Source organism: Sitophilus oryzae, unplaced genomic scaffold, assembly GCF_002938485.1.
Source record: "Sitophilus oryzae breed Bouriz unplaced genomic scaffold, Soryzae_2.0 scaffold_980_pilon_pilon, whole genome shotgun sequence".
Lineage (NCBI taxonomy): Eukaryota > Metazoa > Arthropoda > Insecta > Coleoptera > Curculionidae > Sitophilus > Sitophilus oryzae.
Genome location: NW_022147617.1, coordinates 2833595 through 2856182, shown reverse-complemented (window position 1 = coordinate 2856182; position 22588 = coordinate 2833595). Strand labels below are relative to the sequence as shown.

The 22588-nt window shown below is 29.9% G+C and overlaps 1 protein-coding gene across 1 annotated transcript; it reads right to left on the bottom strand.

The window, feature by feature from the left end:
- Positions 1–357: 357 nt before the first annotated feature.
- LOC115891273 lies at positions 358–6303 on the bottom strand. The gene is made up of 2 exons (XM_030911716.1): positions 4198–6303; positions 358–4134 (listed from the first exon to the last, which is right to left on the bottom strand). The coding sequence occupies exon 2, from the start codon at positions 4106–4108 to the stop codon at positions 929–931; it is 3180 nt and encodes a 1059-aa protein (XP_030767576.1). The 5' UTR covers positions 4109–4134; positions 4198–6303; the 3' UTR covers positions 358–928.
- Between the last annotated feature and the right edge of the window lie 16285 nt (positions 6304–22588).

Genomic DNA, 22588 nt, shown 5'->3' with positions numbered 1-22588 from the left:
CTACAATTTACTTCCATTCAAGATGATCACCAAATGATATTTGACAATATCTTTTCAATAGATGAATATAAATACTTATTAGCATAAGAAATATATGTTGAAAAAAGATGTAAATTAATGAATAATAATATCATCAAAATTACATGTTCCAGTGAATTATTAGATTTTTGAATTTTTGTTTCTTATTTTTTGTTTTGACTTAACCATAAACATTCGTTTAAATTACATAATGGAGAAATTTTGTGTGATGTTCTTCGATAGGACAGTCATCATAGGTCCACTCATAAATTTCAGTTCCACAATAGTAACATTTGCATACGTCACTATATGAAATATAATAAAGCCTGCTCCCTGCTAATACCTCAGGTTCCAATTTTCCATTCCAGTTTTTAAAAGTAGAAAGTCGATTTTCATAGGTTTTATAAGTAACATCATCAATATCTTTATCAAAACTTTCCAAACACATCTTAAGAAATGTTAATAAGGAATGAAATATTGTCAAAGGCGTATTCTTTAAGTAGGTATATTTTTCATTAAAAATGCATTATCCATATAAAAGTATATTATTAATTAAAATTACAACAACTAAAATCAGAATTAATCTAACATATAAAATAATTAAATTAGTTACTACATTCTAAATTCCATTTAACATGTAAAACTAAAATACATAAAATATAATTGTTCCTCTAACTCTATAACTAATATGTATACATTATGATAAGTTCTAAAGGAATAATAAATTAATATTAATAAATATATATTAGACTGCAACGATATTTCAAACGTGTAAGGTGTTCGTGTGACCAGATTTGTGCTTTTGTGTTTGACTTTGTTTCCAACTGTTTACAGGTAAATGTTTTTTTTAAATGGATCTAAATACAATCAGAGTGAATCATATTAAATGTTTAAATGTTTAAATTAAATATTATTTAAAAAATATGCTGAGGTCTGGATGATCATCATTCCACTGGTAAAATGAAATATCATGATGACCCCAAGCAAGTGTTTTAAAATCATGTGGAATTTGATATCTTTTATTATCTTCAGAATTCAAAGCAATTTTATGTATTAATTCAGTAAAAATTGAATGTAGTCTAGAACGAAAAACATACATGGAGCAAAAAATTTTAGAATTATTTTCTACTACATCTTTATAGTGGATAAAATGCAACTGATTTTTAATAGCATGTTTTCTTATACCTTTAGCTTTCTTTAATAAACCCTTTTCGGTTTTTACACAGTAAGCTTTTGCTCCGGTACCATAGAAAGCTACAATGGGTTCACCAGCATATTCATCCTTAAATTTACCAACCACTGATTGTGTTATAGGCATATTATGAATATTATTTGGCAAATAATTGGAAGTGTCAAATTTATGAATATTTCTATGCATATCATGGTAAACATTTTCTGTTGTCACTTCCAGAATAAAAGAATCTGTATCAGTATACAAAAGAGACACATTATCTTTATACAAAGGTTTTAAAAAATTATAAAAAAAATCGTACATGACAGTTTTTGATATGTCTAAAATACAAAATCCAACGTATATTGGTTTATTATAAGTAACTAGTATTTTTTTCATTTGAATAGCGACTAAGTTTTCTGAGAAAATTGTTAAGTCCTTGAAATATGGCTTTGCTATTAAATTTTCAGCTCCATCTGTTCTTTTATTTTTTTCCCATTCGGTAACAAGTCTTACATCGACTCTCCTATCCACATTTTCCATTGTTTTGCCGTATATACTATTGTTTGCTAATTTGTATGTGTGGCGATCAAATTCATTTTTCGATTGATTTCGTAGTGTGGTATTTAAGTCTATAAATTTTTTTAACCAAGCAGATTGCGAAAATTGTATAACTCTATGAATTTTAGAAATCTTAAGTCCATTTTGTAGACATTGTTTTAACAATTGGTAATGAATTACATATTTTGACTTATTGTTTAAATTTGGTATTAATTTTGTAGATTTTGAATTAGGTGGTTTATAATTTTCAGGGCAAAAAGGAAAATCATTATGAGTGTCGTGGAGACTTTCAGGATATTCCAGATCAACCTCTAGAACATATCCTTTGCTAGATGTACTAGAAATTGAAAAAATATCTAGATTTTTTATTTCTTTTTCGGTTAACCATACAAAATCACCTGTTGGCAGATATTGGGACATAGCAAAACCGTATAAATTTGTTGCATCATAGTACATTATATATTTATTAGGTTTTGTTGCATCAAAATTTGATAGAAAAGGATTGTTTGCCTCTGATTTCCGTGTTATGCATGAACTTACCCCACCACGAACGCTATTTTTGAAAAAATGCAACATATCCGGATCTGTTAATAATTCCAGTTCGATGCCTGTATAGCGTAAACACGCTTCCCATGATAAGCCGGGAAATGTGTAGAAGTGTGCAGGATCTAGTTTATATGTTGACAAACATGTTTTTCGAAAATTTTCGAAAATATCAGCTAAAAGTAAAGTATCTGATAGCAAATATATGTCTGAATAATTTCCTATACTTTCACATTCGAAAAGATCCCAAACTTTAAGAGCTCTTTGGTATTCCTCATCAGTAATATGTTCATCTGTTAAACTATTAAAAAACTGATCTTTTTTAGGTAAAGCAGTTTCCTCTAATTTTTCAAAACTGTCAATATAACTATATGGAAATACACCTTTTTGACGAATAAGTTTAAATTGTTCCTCATCTTCGAAAATCTTTTTTATTTCTTTACATTGCTCATCTTTTAAAGTATCTGCTAAATTAGATAAAGAAAATGATAAGAATTGAAAGGAGTCGATAAATCTCAATGATAAATTTCTTTTTTTTAAATTTTTTGTATGTTGATCAAAATAATTATCTACGAGAATGTGTTTTTCAAAAGAAATATATTTCTCTTTATTTTGGGCAATTACTGATAGTTGTTCTTTATTTGAACACATAGTCTTTATAAATAGGTGGCTGTCGTAATTACGTAAGTTGTGCATTATAACTGGAATAAAATTAGGAATTTTAAAATTTATATTACATAAAGAGTGAGCCGGCCCTCTATAGTTGCCTGTAATGTGACAATGATCGGCAACTTTATCCCCTAAAAGCGGTTTTTCACAAATATGACAGTTTGTGGAATTATTATGTGTAGTTTGTTCTAATTCGGATAAAGTATTCATCTTTTTAGGATTTTTTAGAAAAGTGTGATATAAATTTAATACATCTCGTTCTAGATAATTTATAAAAACTTGTTCGCTATTCAAACCTCTATATTTTTCAAACTTAGAATATTCATCATCAAATGAACATTTGATGTAATACGCAAAAGAGTATGGAATATGTTCAAATTTTTTTAATGTATATGAATTATTTGGATTTTCTACATCATAATTCTCATTCAAAGGTTTTAAAATACATTCAAAATCTGCATATACTATAAAAGGAACTTTCATTTGCTTTTGATAATTTATATATTTTAATGTGTTTTCATATGCTACATTTCCATATTTGTCTTTAAATAATTCTTTAGAAGGTAAATTAATTCTAACATGATCACAATCATAACTATTATGATACTGTAATTTTTGTTCTGTATCAAAGTATTGAAGACATCCTTCACACAAATATTTTCTTCCATTGTGTTTACTAAGTTGTTTAGAAATTAATTTAGAAAGATCGGAAATGTAGCAATAATGAAAATTTCCATCATCATCATTTATTAGTAACAAATTAACATGAATATTTTTTCTATCACTAGAAAAATGTAGAGGACCAATTATTTCATATTCTTCATTATTAGAAATTTTATTATAATATTTTTCTAAACCGTACACATTGATAGAAATATTGTTTTGATTTTCAAAATTTTTAATGTCTTTTAATGATATTGGAAAATCAATACCTGTAGTGTTCAAAACTGATGAATAGTGTGGGTATGATGATGTTTGAAAATCAACACCTGTTGGAGGATGAAGGGCTGCAACTACGGACCATGCGAAGCAGTAGTCATCGTTATTTCTTATGTTGACGACAGCTTGACGTCGTACTATTTCAGGAGGAAGTTGAATAAACGATGACGCTCTCAAAGGATTGAATTTGTTGATGTTAATTTCCATAAAAAGAAGATTTAGTAAGATCCATCCTGAAACAAAAAAATAAAATTAATGTATTATGTTACATTTATATTAAAAAATATAACACTTACCAGAGTCCCTTTCTGCGAATTCATCAGCCTTGTTGTCAATAATTGTTGCAAATTCTTCTATCAAATCCTTTGTTGCACTGCTGTTACAAATTACTTTAAATGGAGTGTTGAACGATTTGACATCATGATTATCAGTACTTGGATTATAGTAATATCCAAAAAGTTCTATATTGATTTTAATACAAGTATGTTTTTTCAGTTGATTGTCAAACACCCGTAGAATCTTTTGTTCCAATATTTTAAAATAGTTTTTAACATTTAAAATATTTTCTTCGGTAGATAATCTGTATGATATTATCCTTTCCTTGAAAGCTGATTTTATTATATGAATTCCTTTTTCCTCCAACGTTTTACAGTTGTTTTTGTGACTGTTTGAACGCAGATGACCAATCCACAAATTTTGTAAAATATGTTCTTTACATTCTGAACAATATTTTTCTATAAATGAAATTATTTTGTTAGTTTATAAAATTATACAATGGGAATGTCTTACTTTTTTCTTCAGCTGCTGACCTACCCAAAAAACGGTTTAGAAAAGAAGACTTTTTGCATGCATTCTTTAAGTGACGAGTTAAATTGTCTTTACGACTGAACGCTTTTTGACAAGATGAACATGTGAACATCTTTCAAATTCTGTAATATAAGATTATGTTGTATATTTGAATATTTAAAATGTTATGAATAAAATTTGGAAAGAAGAAGGTATAAATATATTTTTTCAATTTAATTAAATTAAGAAATGAAAAAAAAAAAAAATGTAAATATTTAATCAAATGAATCCACTAACGTATCGTAACATTGTTTTAAACGTTCTATTCCTGCAGCATTTTCTTCATTAATAGTAATATTTTCAATAACATTTTGAAGCGCGTAACCTAAAGTTTTTAATTTTGAATATGGTTTTAGATATTTTCTTAACGTTTTAGTTTTTTTAGTTATTATAAAAGATGGTTTTGGATACGAAATTTGAATTTGTGATGGTTCATTTTCTTCGGGACTAAAATTTTCGATAAACGGTGACAAAGGGGAAAATGCTGATGAAATAGGGGAAATATTTCTATTATATTCAGGATTACTTTTTTGTGAACAACAAATCAATTCTTCGTCATCAGAATCATTAACAAGCAGGGTTATTAAATTATTTTTTAAATTATCTTTTGAATTAGCTAACGAAGTAGCTACACTATCATCTAAAATTTTTTCCTGAGAAGGCCATGTTAATAATTCATCACATTTTATAACAGAATCATTTTTGTTAACGGTATTGTCAACGATTATTTGTGTATGTGTTAAAAAATCGTCTGTTATCACGTCCTCACTGTTGTCAAATTCGTTTATAAATTTATTTAGTTCGTTATTTATGTCGATGTCTGTAGTAATATCCAATTTTGTGTCAATAGAAGTTGATTCTGTATTTAAAATAATACGAGGATTTGAAAAGTTTTTGAAGACAACAACTTGCAATAAATTAATTTTGTGGTCCATTTTAAAAAAATATTTACCTGTAAACAGTTGGAAACAAAGTAAAACAATAAAGCACAAATCTGGTCACACGAACACCTTGCACGTTTGAAATATTGTTGCAGTCTGCGATAAAAGCAGGTTCTTATATAATAGGTTCGTCTCCCTTCCCCTGGCGCGCCGACCACGATGATGGGTCGGATCGAAAAAACCGTCCATGCGTCTCTCGGGCTGTAAATATTTCCAAAATTCGAATCCAAAATATAAATGGGCGAATTATAAGCGGTGGGAATGTTTGGGCGTTCGCAAAAGGATCGAAAACGCGGGGACGGTCGGCGCAAGAACAAAGGAATTTTTGAAGAACTGTAGACGGTTTGATGGACCGCTGTCAAAGTGGTGGTGAACAAAAAGCGGTCATCCGATGGACGACGGATGGATTTCTGTCGTTCGTTTTGTTTTGTCTGATTGTGACGAAAATGATGAGAACGACGACCATGGCCGCGGGATGCGACTGAAAACACCATTTTTCTTGAAAGTTCATTGACCTTTGGAGTGGAAAGCTGGTTCTCAAGGTTAAGATTTTCTTATAAATGGATAAGTTTAATATAGAATATAACAAGAATAAAACTTGAGTACGTGTGGTACAGAGATATACAGAGACGACAGAGGTACGATTTTGTGTATACTATTTTTCTATTTATTTATTTATTATTTTGTTTTGTGTGTGCAATTTTGTAGAAATGGATTTACTTCAAAGACTCTATGAATTCTTCTGGAATCGACAACATCCAGAAGAAACGGTAGAAAGAAGAATGGATATTATGGAGCAGCGAGATATCAATAACGCAGAAGGAATGGCTCCTGAGGATGTTGAAGACTCAAACGACTCCGGGTGCGAAGACAACGATATATCTGATTCCCATATATCGGTTAGGGCAAACTATATTGGTATATCGGAATATCAACAAGCCCTAGAATCCGGAGTGTTTTGTGTCTTCAAACATTATGTGCGAGTGACGATGAACACTACTGTGAGTGGTAGTGTTCGTGAGGTGCCATTGTGTGGAGAGTGCTATTTTCGACATCAGTTGAGGGTTCCGTACGGTTCCCATCAACATATGTCGTCACACTTCACAACAAAACTATTACCACAAGACATTAATAAAACGACACTTGGTAGTAAATGTGGGGTGTGCAACTGTAATTTATATATTATAATGCATCCTATATGTTGCTATATTTGCAATGGGGAGAATTTTTCAAAGGAAATGTAGTAATATATAGGATGCATTATTTTATTTATTTTTTAGTATGTAAAAATCTTTGTTTAGTGATAGGTTAGGTTAAGTTATTTATATTGTAATTTTATTTAGTAGATATATTTAGTATGTAGTTAAACGTAAGTTTTTTTTTATTATTAATTAATATGTTGTAATTTAGAACTGAATATGTTAATACTTTACAAACAGTTACAAATTAACTGTTTGTCTTATATGCTATACAAAAAAAAAATTTCATACAGAAACAAATTTATAAGTAGATACTTCAGGGTATGTAGGTATATTATAGACTATTTTGGTTTTATAAACAATGTTTTAATTTATTAAACAACATTTTAACTTACACACACTTTTGTTAAATTAAAACTTAATAAATTAAAATATACTTTATTCAGAATATATTTTGAATAAAAATATAAGCAGCATTTTCTTTTTATAAATTAAATCCTCTTTTTAATGTAATTGTAAAATGGTGTCTAATTGCATGTTCTTAAATCTGCACCAAATATGTATAACTTGAACAACACAATGGACATTTCATCCTTAAACCACATTGTACATCATTCCATTTAGATTATATCTGCAGGTATCTTATTCTCGATTCTCGGTTCTCTCTGAGATCGTTGAACCTGTGATACTGGTTTTATTTTTTAAATTTTATATTAGAGATGAGCAATGATTTGAAATATCGATAAAATGTTTTATTTAATAATAATATATTAAACTGGTCGTGTTGTTGTTTTCTAATGTGTGTTTAGAATTAAATGAAATATTTTATTGATGGAAACATTGGATCTCTGGATCTCTAGAACTTTTTTTAAATGATATTTATCTGTCAAATCAATAGAATTTTTACATGATGTGAAATAAAACTGCAAATATTTATAGTCACATTTATTTTAATCCCCTTTTTATACTCTGGACAAAGTAATATCTAATTATATCTTTTCGAAACTGCACTAAATATTTATAATGTAAACCACATAGTGGACACTTAGTTGTCATTTTTGCATCATAATGTACATCATTCCACGTTAATATACAGTTTAAGCAAAAAAGTGTGAACATGTATTTGGCACAAGTTTCGTAGCAATCAACCATGTCTTGACAAATAGCACAAAACTGTCGCTTAATTTCCCTCTACATTTTCTTTTGTATTTTGTTCTGCAGGTTCTAGATTCTTCTTCTTCCCTAGGAGGAGATTGTAATACACTAAGTATAGATTGGTGTTGAACAGTAAAACTCGTCTGTTGAGAGAGGGTTTGTAAATTATTTTCGTCGGTCATTCTGAACTAATACTCCTACTTTTGGATGTTTTACTATATATGATTGGATATTGATATAGTGGGGGTAGAAATAAGTGGGGATAAGAATATCTCTGTTTCTCTATATCATCCCTCTTTGAAGAAAAAGTAGGAATGAATCGACTTGTTATATATGGGTCGATAGTTATTATCTAAGACATTTTTAATATAATGAAATATCGAAAAGTAGTATATCGATATTTCTGTACGTCCCTATAAGCTAAGAGTTCAATGCCGCAGAATAACGGTACAAGGAGGGAAAATCACAGAAATGAGGAGGAAGCTCTCTCATGGTACAAGGAGGGAAAATCACAGAAATGAGGAGGAGGCTCTCTCATAAAATACCTACTAATTGCTTAATAAATTAAAATAAAATAATTGTAAAATCGCTTATTTCTGGGGCTTACTCAACCGGGTCTCACAATGCAAATTCACCTCAAATATCCATTTAGTTGGTCATTGGCAAGCAGGCTCTCATTGTACATGAAAATAACAAAACATTTACTGATCTGGATAAAATTATAGATAGTTAAATAGTAAAACTGACCCGGGGGTACTCCGCCCCCTAGCCACTGGTATTTTATTCAATATATCCCATTCCATATCTCCATCTAATTCAAATATTATTCGGATCTTTTGGTTAATCTTCAACAACTAGCTGGTGTCACCTGAAATAAGTATAGGGGCTTTCCCCGGACGCAAATCTGCAGCTAAACAGATTCGCATCCCTAATAGTCAAAAAGACTCGTATCCTTAATAGTCATAAAGACTTGCATCCTAGTACTCAAAAGACTCGCATCCTTCGCATCCTTAATAGTCATAAAGACTCTCATCCTAATACTCAAATGACTCGCATCCTTCGAATCCTTAATAGTCATAAAGACTCGCATCCTAATAGTCAAAAGACTCGCATCCTTAATAGTCTTTAATACTCGCATCCTAATAAGCTTAAATACTCGAATCCTTAATAGTCAAAAAGACTCGCATCCTAATAGTCAAAGACTCGTACCTTTAATAGTCAAAATACTCGTACCTTTAATAGGACTCTCAACCTTAGTCCAAAGACTCGCAACCTCCAAATGTCAGCTCAGTGACAAAACACAACACAAGACTACTTAACAGCCGGCCGTCCCGTTTACTACTGACTGACCTGCCGCGCGCCGGCAAGCTAAGCCTCCTCTTAGTCCTCTTACATCACATTTTTACCTGATCACAAATATTTACATCGCTTGCCAATGAATCATATTATTTTCTCTAATCGACTTTCAAATTAATAGAGTGTTCTAGCATTGCTAGATAAATAAATAGAGGGTTTCCGAATTATAAAACCATTATTATAACCTAAGATTATAACCAACTTATTTTCCAAGTTTTACATAATAATAAAACTTAAATCTTACATATTTGTCGCATTGTAAAAAAAATAAGTTGAAGGAGGATAGCGAAATAAAATAAAAACCGGCATAATTTTTTAATATAAGATGGCTTTTCACATAAGAATAACGATTAAAAATTAATAAGCGTTTTTTACTTTATTTTATTAACTAAAATATCAAATTTTAGGTGTATTAGTAAATGCAGTTTCAATATCTTGTTCCAAACCTTGTTCGTCTCCGGCGAATGAGATTCCCTCTATTAGCAATAACAAAATAAAATAGTTATTTTAACCTAATAACACAATATTTTATATATAAAATAATAAAAACTTTATTATTATATATATAAATTTTACAATTACAATAAAAAACAGTGAATAAAATTTAAAATGTGCCTTATAATTTTTATTAGTTCACAATTATTGTTCATTAATGAGGGAATAAGAAGTAAGAAAATTCAACATCTATTTACCTTAACTTTCATTTTAGGGATGTTTCAAACACAGTAAATCAGAACTGAAAATATAAGATGTATATTATACCGTATGATCGAATAAAAACGGCGTCAGCGATGGCTATGAAATGAAGATCGCTGTCATTTTATATGTAAATTTATATAGGAAATGCCATCGATCGTCATTTCCAAGCCAACTGGACGCCGTTTTTATTCGATCATACGGTATGTGTATATCTAAACAAAATTATTTGATATTATAATACACAGCCTTCAGAAAAGTCTAGCGATAATTTTACAAAATCATAAATAAAATAATGTTCCGTATCATACAACGTATCATACGTAATGTTCCGTATCATACAAACGAGAAATATATTTGACAACAATGCTTACGCAGCATATAATTGGACAAATCAGGAGTAGTTGATTTATTATTTGCCTTTCTCTAAATATACAGGGTTGTTCACCACATACGACACGGAGTATTGTAGCTAAACGATTAGATTTTTACAAATTGTAAGTTTTGGGTTCGTTGAAGGACTATTAGCTACAATTTAAAAATATTTTTACAAAATACAGAGTGTCCCAAATAAATAAAAAAAAAATCAAAGTTGTATTTTTTTAAATGGAACACCCTGTATATTATTACATTTTTAGTTTCTACGATTAAAATAAAGGTAAATTTGATTATGGTTTATCACATTTAAACCTTACCGTTTTTGAAATATTTTCAATTTTGTGAAATTGCAGTAAAAATTTTAAGGCTAAAAGCGATAATATTACCAGCCTATTTGTATACAAAAATAAAACTATTTAAATCTTTAGAAAAGAGTATACCATTAGTTAAATATACCACCATTATTTCCGCCCAAATATTAATTAATTACATATTTAATTGTGTTACTTAATAAATTATTCTAAATAAATGTGGATTTGGAATCAGAAATCAATATAATAATAAGTTATGAAAATGAAAGTCTCTGTTGTTATAAATAAGCATTCGTCAAAAAATGAAGTAAAATTTTTAAGGTGTTCGACCTCATCGACCTTCTTATTCCTTCCATCCATGTTTTCTTGGGACGTCCCCTCTTTCGTTTACAACGTGGTATCCAATGAATGACTTGTTATGGAATTCTTTCATTGTGCATTCTCTGAACGGTACAGCCATATGGTACGGCCACCATCTATATCATCTACTATTGTTGCCTCTATTCCCATCTGTTGTCTAATGTCTTCATTTCTGATCTTATCCCTCCGTGAAATTCTCATTGCTCTTCTAATCGCGTCCATTTCTGTTGTCTCTAATTTCCTTTTATTCCTTTCAGTGAATCGCCATGTTTCACTTCCATAGAGTAATATGCTTTTAACTAGTGTCTCGTATATATTATATTTCCTGTTTTTTGTGATTTCAGTGCTCCATAGAATGCCATTTATGTATCTGATAACTCTTCGTGCCTGTATTACGCTGTTGTTTATTTCTCTGTCGTCCGTTTCATCTCCTGTAAATATCGAACCCAGGTACCTGTAATCTTCACATGCCCTAATTTCCATATTATTGTCTAAAATAAGATTTTCTGTATTGGCTCCAATTGGAAGGTGTTTTGTTTTTTCTGTATTTATTGTGAGACCCCATTTAGCATATTCTTCAATTATTTTCCGCACCATATATTCCATATCATCTTTGTCGTTTGCAATTATGCCTGGTCGTCTGCAAATTGCAAGGTGTATAAGCATATGGCATTTAGTTCTATACCCATTCCGTTATATTTTCTTTTCCATAGATGTAAGGCCTTGGCAATATAAATTTTCTGGTAATATAACTTTTCTGGTATTGATTATTCAATTTTCTCTCTTCGATGAGTAAGAGATTTAGAATCGGACTTATGGTTATTCTTCCGAGAAAAATCAACGTCTCGATGATCTTTATCTCACTTAAGCCTCTTTAAGTTCATCAAACCACTCATTTAATGCTTCCTCAAAATTAACCCAGTAACGCACACTTTTTAGACTACCCACAATCCTAATAATGAAACATTCTTGGCGCGGTGGTGCCACACAGACCCCAATGAAACTTTAGCCTCCGCTGGTAGGAACAATACTTGATAAAATCAAGTACGCCTTTAACAGTTGCATATTGGTACCCCAACTTAAAGGTAAATGGCGCGGCAAGGCCTAATTCTTAAACGTAAACATTTTACAGAGGTTTCAATAGTGCTTGGACTCCACCACGCCAGTTGAGAGTTTATCATTTTGATAAACTAGGGTTTATTTATGTTAAAAAGTTAAAAAATGCATTTTTACCGTGTTTGTGAAAGTAACTACCTATAGTTAGAGTATTTTTAAAAAGCTCATAACAAGGGAAATAAACTATTAACTTCCAATTCTATTTTTGGTAAATAAAAGCTTCGTGGATCCGCCGCCTTAGGGTAAAAACATAGTAGAGCGACGAGGCTAGAGGCACAGCGACGAGGTAAGCGAAGAAATATATAATATCGAAACTATAGTGTAAATTTGCTCTTCAGCGTTACCCTTTCAACATTTTAACATTGAAAATGTTTCTGTTATCCTATATAAGGGAGCCCAAATCGGATTAAAATGCTACATTTGCCACACCATGACGTCATATATACAAGGGTATAGGAAATCTCGGCGCAGCGGCGGCAGTCGGCCAGCGCGCGCAAAAACCATTACATCGCTAAGTGTTTATTGATATATCTTTATTAGTTTAAAAGCAAAAAAAATTCACAGTCCTTTACAAAGATGCAACCGGGGGGCATTGAAAATGATGAATAAAAACGTAAAAATATGATTAGTGTTAATATGAGTGTATTACATACATATGTTTAAATAACGAACTTAACAAAAAACAACAGATTTAAGGATTCACTGAAAAAGTAGTAATGCTAACATTAAATAAAACATTATCAATAATAATTATGCGATCGCACCTATCCGTAAAACAAACAAGCAAAAAAACAAAATAACATACAAAACATCAGGTTAACATGATGACAGATCATGATCGATGACAGATAAAGAATTCTTACAGAAAGTTACACTTTACGATATAATTTTTTAACTGTTAAAGGCAAACCCCATTTAAACACAAAACTTTTTAATACCTACTACTGTATCTAAAAGACTTTTTTTTAAATTACTAAATTCTTTGCCACGCTTCTGTTCTTCTTGGCTGTTGTGCGTCACGTCGCAGATTAACAGGCCCACGTTTGCACCACAAGGCGATGCTGCAGACCACTAGGTAGACCGGTCGTAGAAATTTATGTTATACAACTTGTAGTCAATCTACACAAATATTATCAAAAGCTTTTTTTCTTTTAAAATGTGTTCAGATTTTGTAAAAAGTATAAGTCAAAATCGCAAAACTTAAATTTGATATGAGTTTCTTAGTTTTTAACTAATATAGTGGCGAATTACAAAAATTCCTTTTCAATGAAAATTAATCAGTTAAATAAAATAATTTAATAAATTACTAGCTTTTTCCCGCGACTACGTTCGCGTTACACCTCGAATCGTTCATGCATTAATTTAAATGATTTTTTACTAATTTATAGAGAGCTAGTGAGCATAGATGTTTTTTATTTTTCATCTTCTTTTTATTTATTAAGAGCACTAATACTCTCTTTATAGGTAATTTTTTATTCTTTGAAGGATAATTGAGGAAGATATATTTCGTTATGATGTCACTAAATCAACCCTTGTATAAAATTTTATACTGTCTGGTTTATAATGTTATAGTATTGCATTTTCGTACAGCAAACTTTCATTCTATAGTTACCTATTCTACTCCCTAAGTGTATAAATTTCATAAATTCGCTTTATCTTTGTGCCAATTTTTATGTGTATAATCCAGAGGTCACCAAGTTTTATATAAATTTTTACTAACTTTACCCATTTGGTTGATGAATTTCAAAAATTTCTTCAAATTCTTTTTGTAGGATTTCATTCTTCTAGACCAAATAGTAATTTTCATACAATAAACTGTTCCGACATAATTTTCCTCTCTAAGAGGATGAATTTCCTAAAATCTCTTTGTGTAGCTAATTCGCTAATGTCGTTTAAACGAACCTTTGTGCTAATATTTATGTATCTAAAGCTGGCGGTATGAACTCCTAAAATATCTAAAAACTTAATATATAATCTAACTGACACACCACTGACAATGACAAATAATTTATTTCTGGAGGTATTGTGTGTAGGTGTTTTTCAGGTATGTTTTAGTATTTAGTCGTTTTACACAAAGAAATAGCCATTAAGCACTATAAAAATACTTCATAACAAATCTACACATATATACTTTTCATTTAAAAAAAGAATCATCAAGATTGGTAAAGCGGTTTCGGCGGGATGGATGCAACAAAAAAACCCTTTGAGCTTTTATATATGTATGGATTAATTATTTTTCCAACATATTTTACTTTGCAAATTTTTATAAATAGTCAGACTCGCCAATATCGTACTCCGTGTCCAGCCTGTTTAGCCAAACGTAGGCCGATTCCTCTTCGACGGCGTCGTGACCCTGGCCGAAGGAAGAGTCTTGAAGACGCTCATCCGCGCATAGGAATAAGTTGACTGCGTAGCGTATTGCGTATTAATCGATTCTGAAATTTTCTATCTCGTGTATAACATGTTCGCAAGTTTATTATTTTAATCTCGATTTTAATAGATAAATGTGTGAAATGCCACCTGAATATCTTCCGCCATGACATGTTTTTACTTTTTTGTTATGGTAAAGTGATTTGTATAAACTTTATTCAATAACGTATATTTTCCTCCATTTGTGATTTTTTAATTTTAAGCGAAAATTAAGTATAACATTTTAGGAAAAAGAAACACTGTAATATTTAAAAGAATAAGAAGAAATTAGTCTTATTTTGAAAGGAAAATATAGAAAAAACTCTTTCTATAGAAAAAGTCTTTATACTAACCAGAATCCGGTGACATATACGCGGTCTCACCGGAAACATTACTTATTACTTCGCATAACTTGAAGAATATCTACTTTTAATAATGAACACTTCAGAAATACACCAGTAAAAACATTTATTATTTGAGATTAAAACTCGAATTAAATTATAAATATTAGTTACCTATGTTGTTATAGCTTTTATAGGCCTGTTTAACGACTTAATAAGTTACCTAGCGAAAAAATCTGTGCGCGTACCTACCACTATTGTTACAGGTTAATTCGTTAAAGAAATATGTTACACAAGTTAAAAACGCTAAAATTTTAATGGTATTACTTGTGCATTATTGGCCTTATAATGTAATTTGTTGGAATTATATCTTCTTTAAATATAATTAGACTTTTTAACGACTTTTAAGTTACCTAGGAAAAAATCTGTGCACGTACCTACCAGTATTGTTACAGGTTAATTCGTGAAACAAATGTGTTACATATTATTCGTGGTATTAGTGGTATTATATTGGAATCAGCTTGGCATTAGTGGGGCATTATATGAGAAATTTTGGTATTTAATTTGTATTTTTGGCATTACTTTGGCATTAGTATACAGACATTTGTCAGCGGTTTACTCCTTGTAGATAATCAAAAAGTTTTTTGATAAAATTTGCTTTTCATGTCAGATCATTTCTATGAAAAATTACATTAGATTTTTATTAAAGACGCTGGGTAATTAAAACATTGACTAATAAACCTTGTCCACTTTAAATACGGGGTCACGAAATATCCTCCTTGGAGTGTTTGGGTTAAGGGGTGTATAATAAATTAATCGTTGTTTTATAATAAAAACCATAAAACATTTATTTGTGAGTAAAATAATGCAATGGTTGGATATCTCTCCTTTATAATTCGGTGACTAAAAATACACTAAAATAATTAGAAAAAAAATCTTGTACTTATTTAGTAATTACGTCAATATTAATTAATTGACTTTCTAGTCTATTTTATTTTATGTACAAATATATTATTAAATTTTAAGCATTAAGTAATAAAACACTTTGTGCCCTCTTATATCGTAAAAGGTTACGAAATATACTCCTGGTTACACCCCTTACAGAAAACAGTGTAAGGGGTGTAAATAAATTGTATAATCACTGTTTTTTATAATAAAAACTATAAAATATTTCTTATTTGTGAGATTAAAAAAACAAAACAATGCATTGGTTAAAATAAGTACATTCAATACTGTTTTCAATTGTTAATTCAATAATGTGTTATAACATAATATAGCCATTACTATTATACTATTATTATTAAAATAATATGTGTGTAACATATTTCTTTAACGAATTAACCTGTAACAGACATTTATATGCCCAGTATATTTTTGTTTAACAAACCAATCAGGAAAAATCCAAAACCTACCGTTATAGGAGGTATAAGACGATTAAACTTATATAATGACAACTACTTATCGGATAACAAATTAATTACTACTGTCAGCTAGTTCAGCTACTGTCTAGGTAGAATTTACCTAGAGTACCTACACCTACCTATGATGATGTAGGTAGATTAAAGCTTATTTTGACGTTACCTCTCACTTCGGTGTCACAAGCTGAATTTTTCAGGGATGGAAGTACAGTACATCACAGTACATGATATGGGGACCCTTATTCCGAAAGTAGTACAAAATTAAACAGGGTAAAAAGGCACTATCATCAAAAATCGATATATTAATACCACCGTATAGAGAAAACAAATACTTATTTTTTGATCCAGTACAGAATAAAGTCTTCGTAGGGAGTAATTTTTTATAATTATTTACAAAAAAACATTTCCATTAGCGCTTATGACCAAAAAAAAACTTTAAACATGAATAATCATTTCAATCATGCGAAAATTTGGTTTAAAAATAGAGATTTTTTTTTAATATAACTTTCATTTAACGAAAAACGAAGGCCTAAATGAAAAAAAGAAACAATTTAAAAGTTTCGCTTATGTCTTGACAAGGTATCAAAGCAAACCCCATATTTTTTGCTTTTAAACTAATAAAGATATATCAATAAACAATTAGCGATGTAATGGTCTTTGCGCGCGCTGGCCGACTGCCGCCGCTGCGCCAAGATTTCCTATACCCTTGTATATATGACGTCATGGTGTGGCAAATGTAGCATTTTAATTCGATTTGGGCTCCCTTATATAGGATAACAGAAACATTTTCAATGTTAATATGGGGTTTGCTTTGATACCTTGTCAAGACATAAGCGAAACTTTTAAATTGTTTCTTTTTTCATTTAGTCCTTCGTTTTTCGTTAAATGAAAGTTATACTAAAAAAAATCTATTTTTAAACCAAATTTTCGCATGATTGAAATGATTATTCATGTTTAAAGTTTTTTTTGGTCATAAGCGCTAATGGAAATGTTTTTTTCGTAAATAATTATAAAAAATTACTCCCTAGGAAGATTTTATTGTGTACTGGATCAAAAAATAAGTATTTGTTTTCTCTATACGGTGGTATTAATATATCGATTTTTGATGATAGTGCCCTTTTACCCGGTCTAATTTTGTACTACTTTCGGAATAAGGGTCCCCATATCATGTACTGTACTTCCATGCCTGAAAAATTCAGCTTGTGACACCAAAGTGAGAGGTAACGTCAAAATAAGCTTTAATCTACCTACATCATAGGTAGGTGTAGGTACTCTAGGTATATTCTACCTAGACAGTAGCTGAACTAGCTGACAGTAGTAATTAATTTGTTATCCGATAAGTAGTTGTCATTATATAAGTTTAATCATCTTATACCTCCTATAACGGTAGGTTTTGGATTTTCCTGATTGGTTTGTTAAACAAAAATATACTGGGCATATAAATATCTGTTACAGGTTAATTCGTTAAAGAAATATGTTACACACATATTATTTTAATAATAATAGCATAATAGTAATGGCTATATTATGTTATAACACATACATATGTATTGAATGTATTTATTTTAACCAATGCATTGTTTTGTTTTTTTAATCTCACAAATAAGAAATGTTTTATAGTTTTTATTATAAAAACAGTGATTATATTATTTATTTACACCCCTTACACTGTTTTCTGTAAGGGGTGTAACCAGGAGTATATTTCGTAACCTCTTACGATATAAGAGGGCCCCCCACAAAGTGTTTTATTACTTAATGCTTAAAATTTAATAATATATTTGCACATAAAATAAAATAGACTAGAAAGTCAATTAATTAATATTGACGTAATTACTAAATAAGTACAAGATTTTTTTTCTGATTATTTTAGTGTATTTTTAGTCACCTAATTATATAGGAGAGATATCCAACCATTGCATTATTTTACTCACAAATAAATGTATTATGGTTTTTATTATAAAACAACGATTAATTTATTATACACCACTTAACCCAAACACTCCAAGGAGGATATTTCGTGACCCCTTATTTAAAGTGGACAAGCTTTATTAGTCAGTGTTTTAATTACCCAGCGTCTTTAATAAAAATCTAATGTAATTTTTCATAGAAATGATCTGACATAAAAAGCAAATTTTATCAAAAAACTTTTTGATTATCTACAAGGAGTAAACCGCTGACAAATGTCTGTATACTAATGCCAAAGTAATGCCAAAAATACAAATTAAATACCAAAATTTCTCATATAATGCCCCACTAATGCCAAGCTCATTCCAATATAATACCACTAATACTACGAATAATATGTAACACATTTGTTTCACGCATTAACCTGTAACAATACTGGTAGGTACGTGCACAGATTTTTTCCTAGGTAACTTAAAAGTAGTTAAAAAGTCTAATTATATTTAAAGAAGATATAATTCCAACAAATTACATTATAAGGCCAATAATGCACAAGTAATACCATTAAAATTTTAGCGTTTTTAACTTGTGTAACATATTTCTTTAACGAATTAACCTGTAACAATAGTGGTAGGTACGCGCACAGATTTTTTCGCTAGGTAACTTATTAAGTCGTTAAACAGGCCTATAAAAGCTATAACAACATAGGTAACTAATATTTATAATTTAATAATAGTATAAAGACTTTTTCTATAGAAAGAGTTTTTTTCTATATTTTCCTTTCAAAATAAGACTAATTTCTTCTTATTCTTTTAAATATTACAGTGTTTCTTTTTCCTAAAATGTTATACTTAATTTTCGCTTGAAATTAAAAAATCACAAATGGAGGAAAATATACGTTATTGAATAAAGTTTATACAAATCACTTTACCATAACAAAAAAGTAAAAACATGTCATGGCGGAAGATATTCAGGTGGCATTTCACACATTTATCTATTAAAATCGAGATTAAAATAATAAACTTGCGTAACATGTTATACACGAGATAGAAAGTTTCAGAATCGATTAATACGCAATACGCTACGCAGTCAACTTATTCCTATGCGCGGATGAGCGTCTTCAAGACTCTTCCTTCGGCCAGGGTCACGACGCCGCCGAAGAGGAATCGGCCTACGTTTGGCTAAACAGGCTGGACACGGTGGAGTACGATATTGGCGAGTCTGAATATTTATAAAAATTTGCAAAGTAAAATATGTTGGAAAAATAATTAATCCATACATATATAAAAGCTCAAAGGTTTTTTTTTGTTGCATCCATCCCGCCGAAACCGCTTTACCAATCTTGATGATTCTTTTTTTAAATGAAAGGTATATATGTGTAGATCTGTTATGAAGTATTTTTATAGTGCTTAATGGCTATTTCTTTACCTGAAAAACACCTACACACAATACCTCCAGAAATAAATTATTTGTCATTGTCAGTGGTGTGTCAGTTAGATTATATATTACGTTTTTAGATATTTTAGAGTGAGTTCATGCCGCCAGTTTTACATACATAAATATTAGCACAAAGGTTCGTTTAAACGACATTAGTGAATTAGCTACACAAAGCGATTTTAGGAAATTCATCATCTTAGAGAGTAAAATTATCTCGGAACAGTTTGTTGTATGAAAATTCCTTACTATTTGGTCTAGAAGAATGAAATCCTACAAAAAGAATTAGAAGAAATTTTTGAAATTCATCACCAAATGGGTAAAGTTAGTAAACATTTATATAAAACTTGGTGACCTCTGGATTATACACATAAAAATGGGCACAAAGGTAAAGCGAATTTATGAAATTTATACCCTTAGGGAGTAGAATAGGGAATGAAAGTTTGCTGTACGAAAATGCAATATTATAACATTATAAACCAGACAGTATAAAATTTTATACAAGGGTTTATTTAGTGACATCATAACGAAATATATATTCCTCAATTATCCTTCAAAGAATAAAAAATAACCTATAAAGAGAGTATTAATGCTCTTAATAAATAAAAAAAAAGATGAAAAATAAAAAACATCTATGCTCACTAGCTCTCTATAAAGAAGTAAAAAATCATTTAAATCAATGCATGAACGATTCAAGGTGTAACGCGAACGTAGTCGCGAGAAAAAGCTAGTAATTTATTAAATTATTTTATTTAACTCATTAATTTTCATTGAAAAGGAATTTTTGTAATTCGCCACTATATTAGTTAAAAACTAAGAAACTCATGTCAAATTTAAGTTTTGAGATTTTGACTTATCATTTTTACAAAATCTGAACACATTTTAAAAGAAAAAAAGTTTTTGATAATATTTGTGTAGATTGACTACAAGTTGTATAACATAAATTTCTACGACCGGTCTACCTAGTGGTCTGCAGCATCGCCTTGTGGTGCAAACGTGGGCCTATTAATCTGTGACGTGACGCACAACAGCCAAGAAAAACAGAAGCGTGGCTAAGAATTTAGTAATTTAAAAAAAAGTCTTTTAGATACAGTAGTAGGTATTAAACAGTTTTGTGTTTAAATGGGGTTTGCCTTTAACAGTTAAAAAATTATATCGTAAAGTGTAACTTTCCGTAAGAATTCTTTTTTTTGTTTGCTTGTTTTACGGATAGGTGCGATCGCATAATTATTATTGATAATGTTTTATTTAATTTTAACATTACTACTTTTTCAGTGAATCTTTAAATCTGTTGTTTTTTGTTAAGTTCGTTATTTAAAAATATGTATGTAATACACTCATATTAACACTAATCATATTTTTACGTTTTTATTCATAATTTTCAATGCCCCCCCCGGTTGCATCTTTGTAAAGGACTGTGAATTTTTGAATGTTCTCGACAAATTAAAAAAATATATATATATTTACGGGTAATTAATTTAGATTTGAATATATTTTAGTTGTTGTGTGTGTTTCTATATAATTTATTTACATCTATAATAAAAATGTAATATAATTTGTAGGTAAGTATTCTCGACCGTTATAATACAATAAGTTCATTATACTAGCTACCCATTACTCTTTCAGCAAAACTAAAATTCAAAAATTACTTCAGTCTTTGTCATTTGACATTTACACTGGTTTAACTCTCTCAGGATTTAATTCAAATCTTCAGTATTTTGTACGAAACAAAATGGATTCCGGGATTGTCTTATAAGCTTCTTTTATTGGATTTTAATTTAAACTAACTGGATTACGAGCGCTTTTACACTGACTTGGAACCCATTTCTACTAGAATCTTCTTAATAGGATAAGCCCCCAACGCGTCGGGAAAGGGAATATTTTCAAAAAAGTATATAATTTTGTTCTCGGTTAAATAAAATACTTTATTGGATCTGAGGATTAATTCTTAAAAACTTGATACCGCCTATTTTCAATGAATTATATACCTAATAATATACCGGATGCGTCACAAAAGTGACTCACTCCTGTAGGTTTTTTTTTATTTTTTTAGATAAAAAAAACGATAATTGGTATGTTACTGTATGAAATAAATTAGGATTGATTGAAATGACCGCCTGCATAGAATGACATACATATGTCATTAAATATTTAATATGTCATTCAATTTAATCATATCTCAGTTTTTTTCAAACGGAACGAGGGTGGCTCATTAGCAAATTTGGAAAAATATTTTTTTACGAATAATTTGGTACCACACCCTAGGTATTTCGAGTCAAAATGTCGTGATGATCGCATGTTACAATTTTAAAAAACCATATGCAAAAATGTCAAAAGTTGACATGCGATACGTCATTCTATTCAGTGTCATTTTCTATTGAATGAAGTAAAAAAATAACGTGGGTGCCGTTTAAAAATCAAAAGTTGTAGTCATTTCCGGTGAAACAGGAAATGATCGGAAACGATTGAATACGCCAATCAATCCTAATTTATGTCATATAGTAACATACTAAATCTGTTTTTTTTTTTTATTATATTAGTAGAAGAGATGTTTTAGTTTCTTTAATCAAGTTTCTAACCATTTTTAATTGTTTTTATTATTGCGTTTCTATCGTTAGTTTGCAGGTGATCCTGACAATTTATCTTTAAATTTCCCTTTTTATATTGTAACGGAACACTTTATTTTGTAACGAACACAGCAGTCGTGTAGAACTATATGAATGTGCGAGAATGGTCGATATCACCTCGCATCTTCGAGAAAAAAATAGTTTTCTCACTCGCAGTATACAGGGTGGTCCGAACTGTATTCCGGATTTTTCCGGATT

Excerpts from the sequence above, each read along its gene's own strand:
- LOC115891273 (XM_030911716.1), bottom strand. The coding sequence starts at position 4,108 with ATGGAAATTAACATCAACAAATTCAATCCTTTGAGAGCGTCATCGTTT.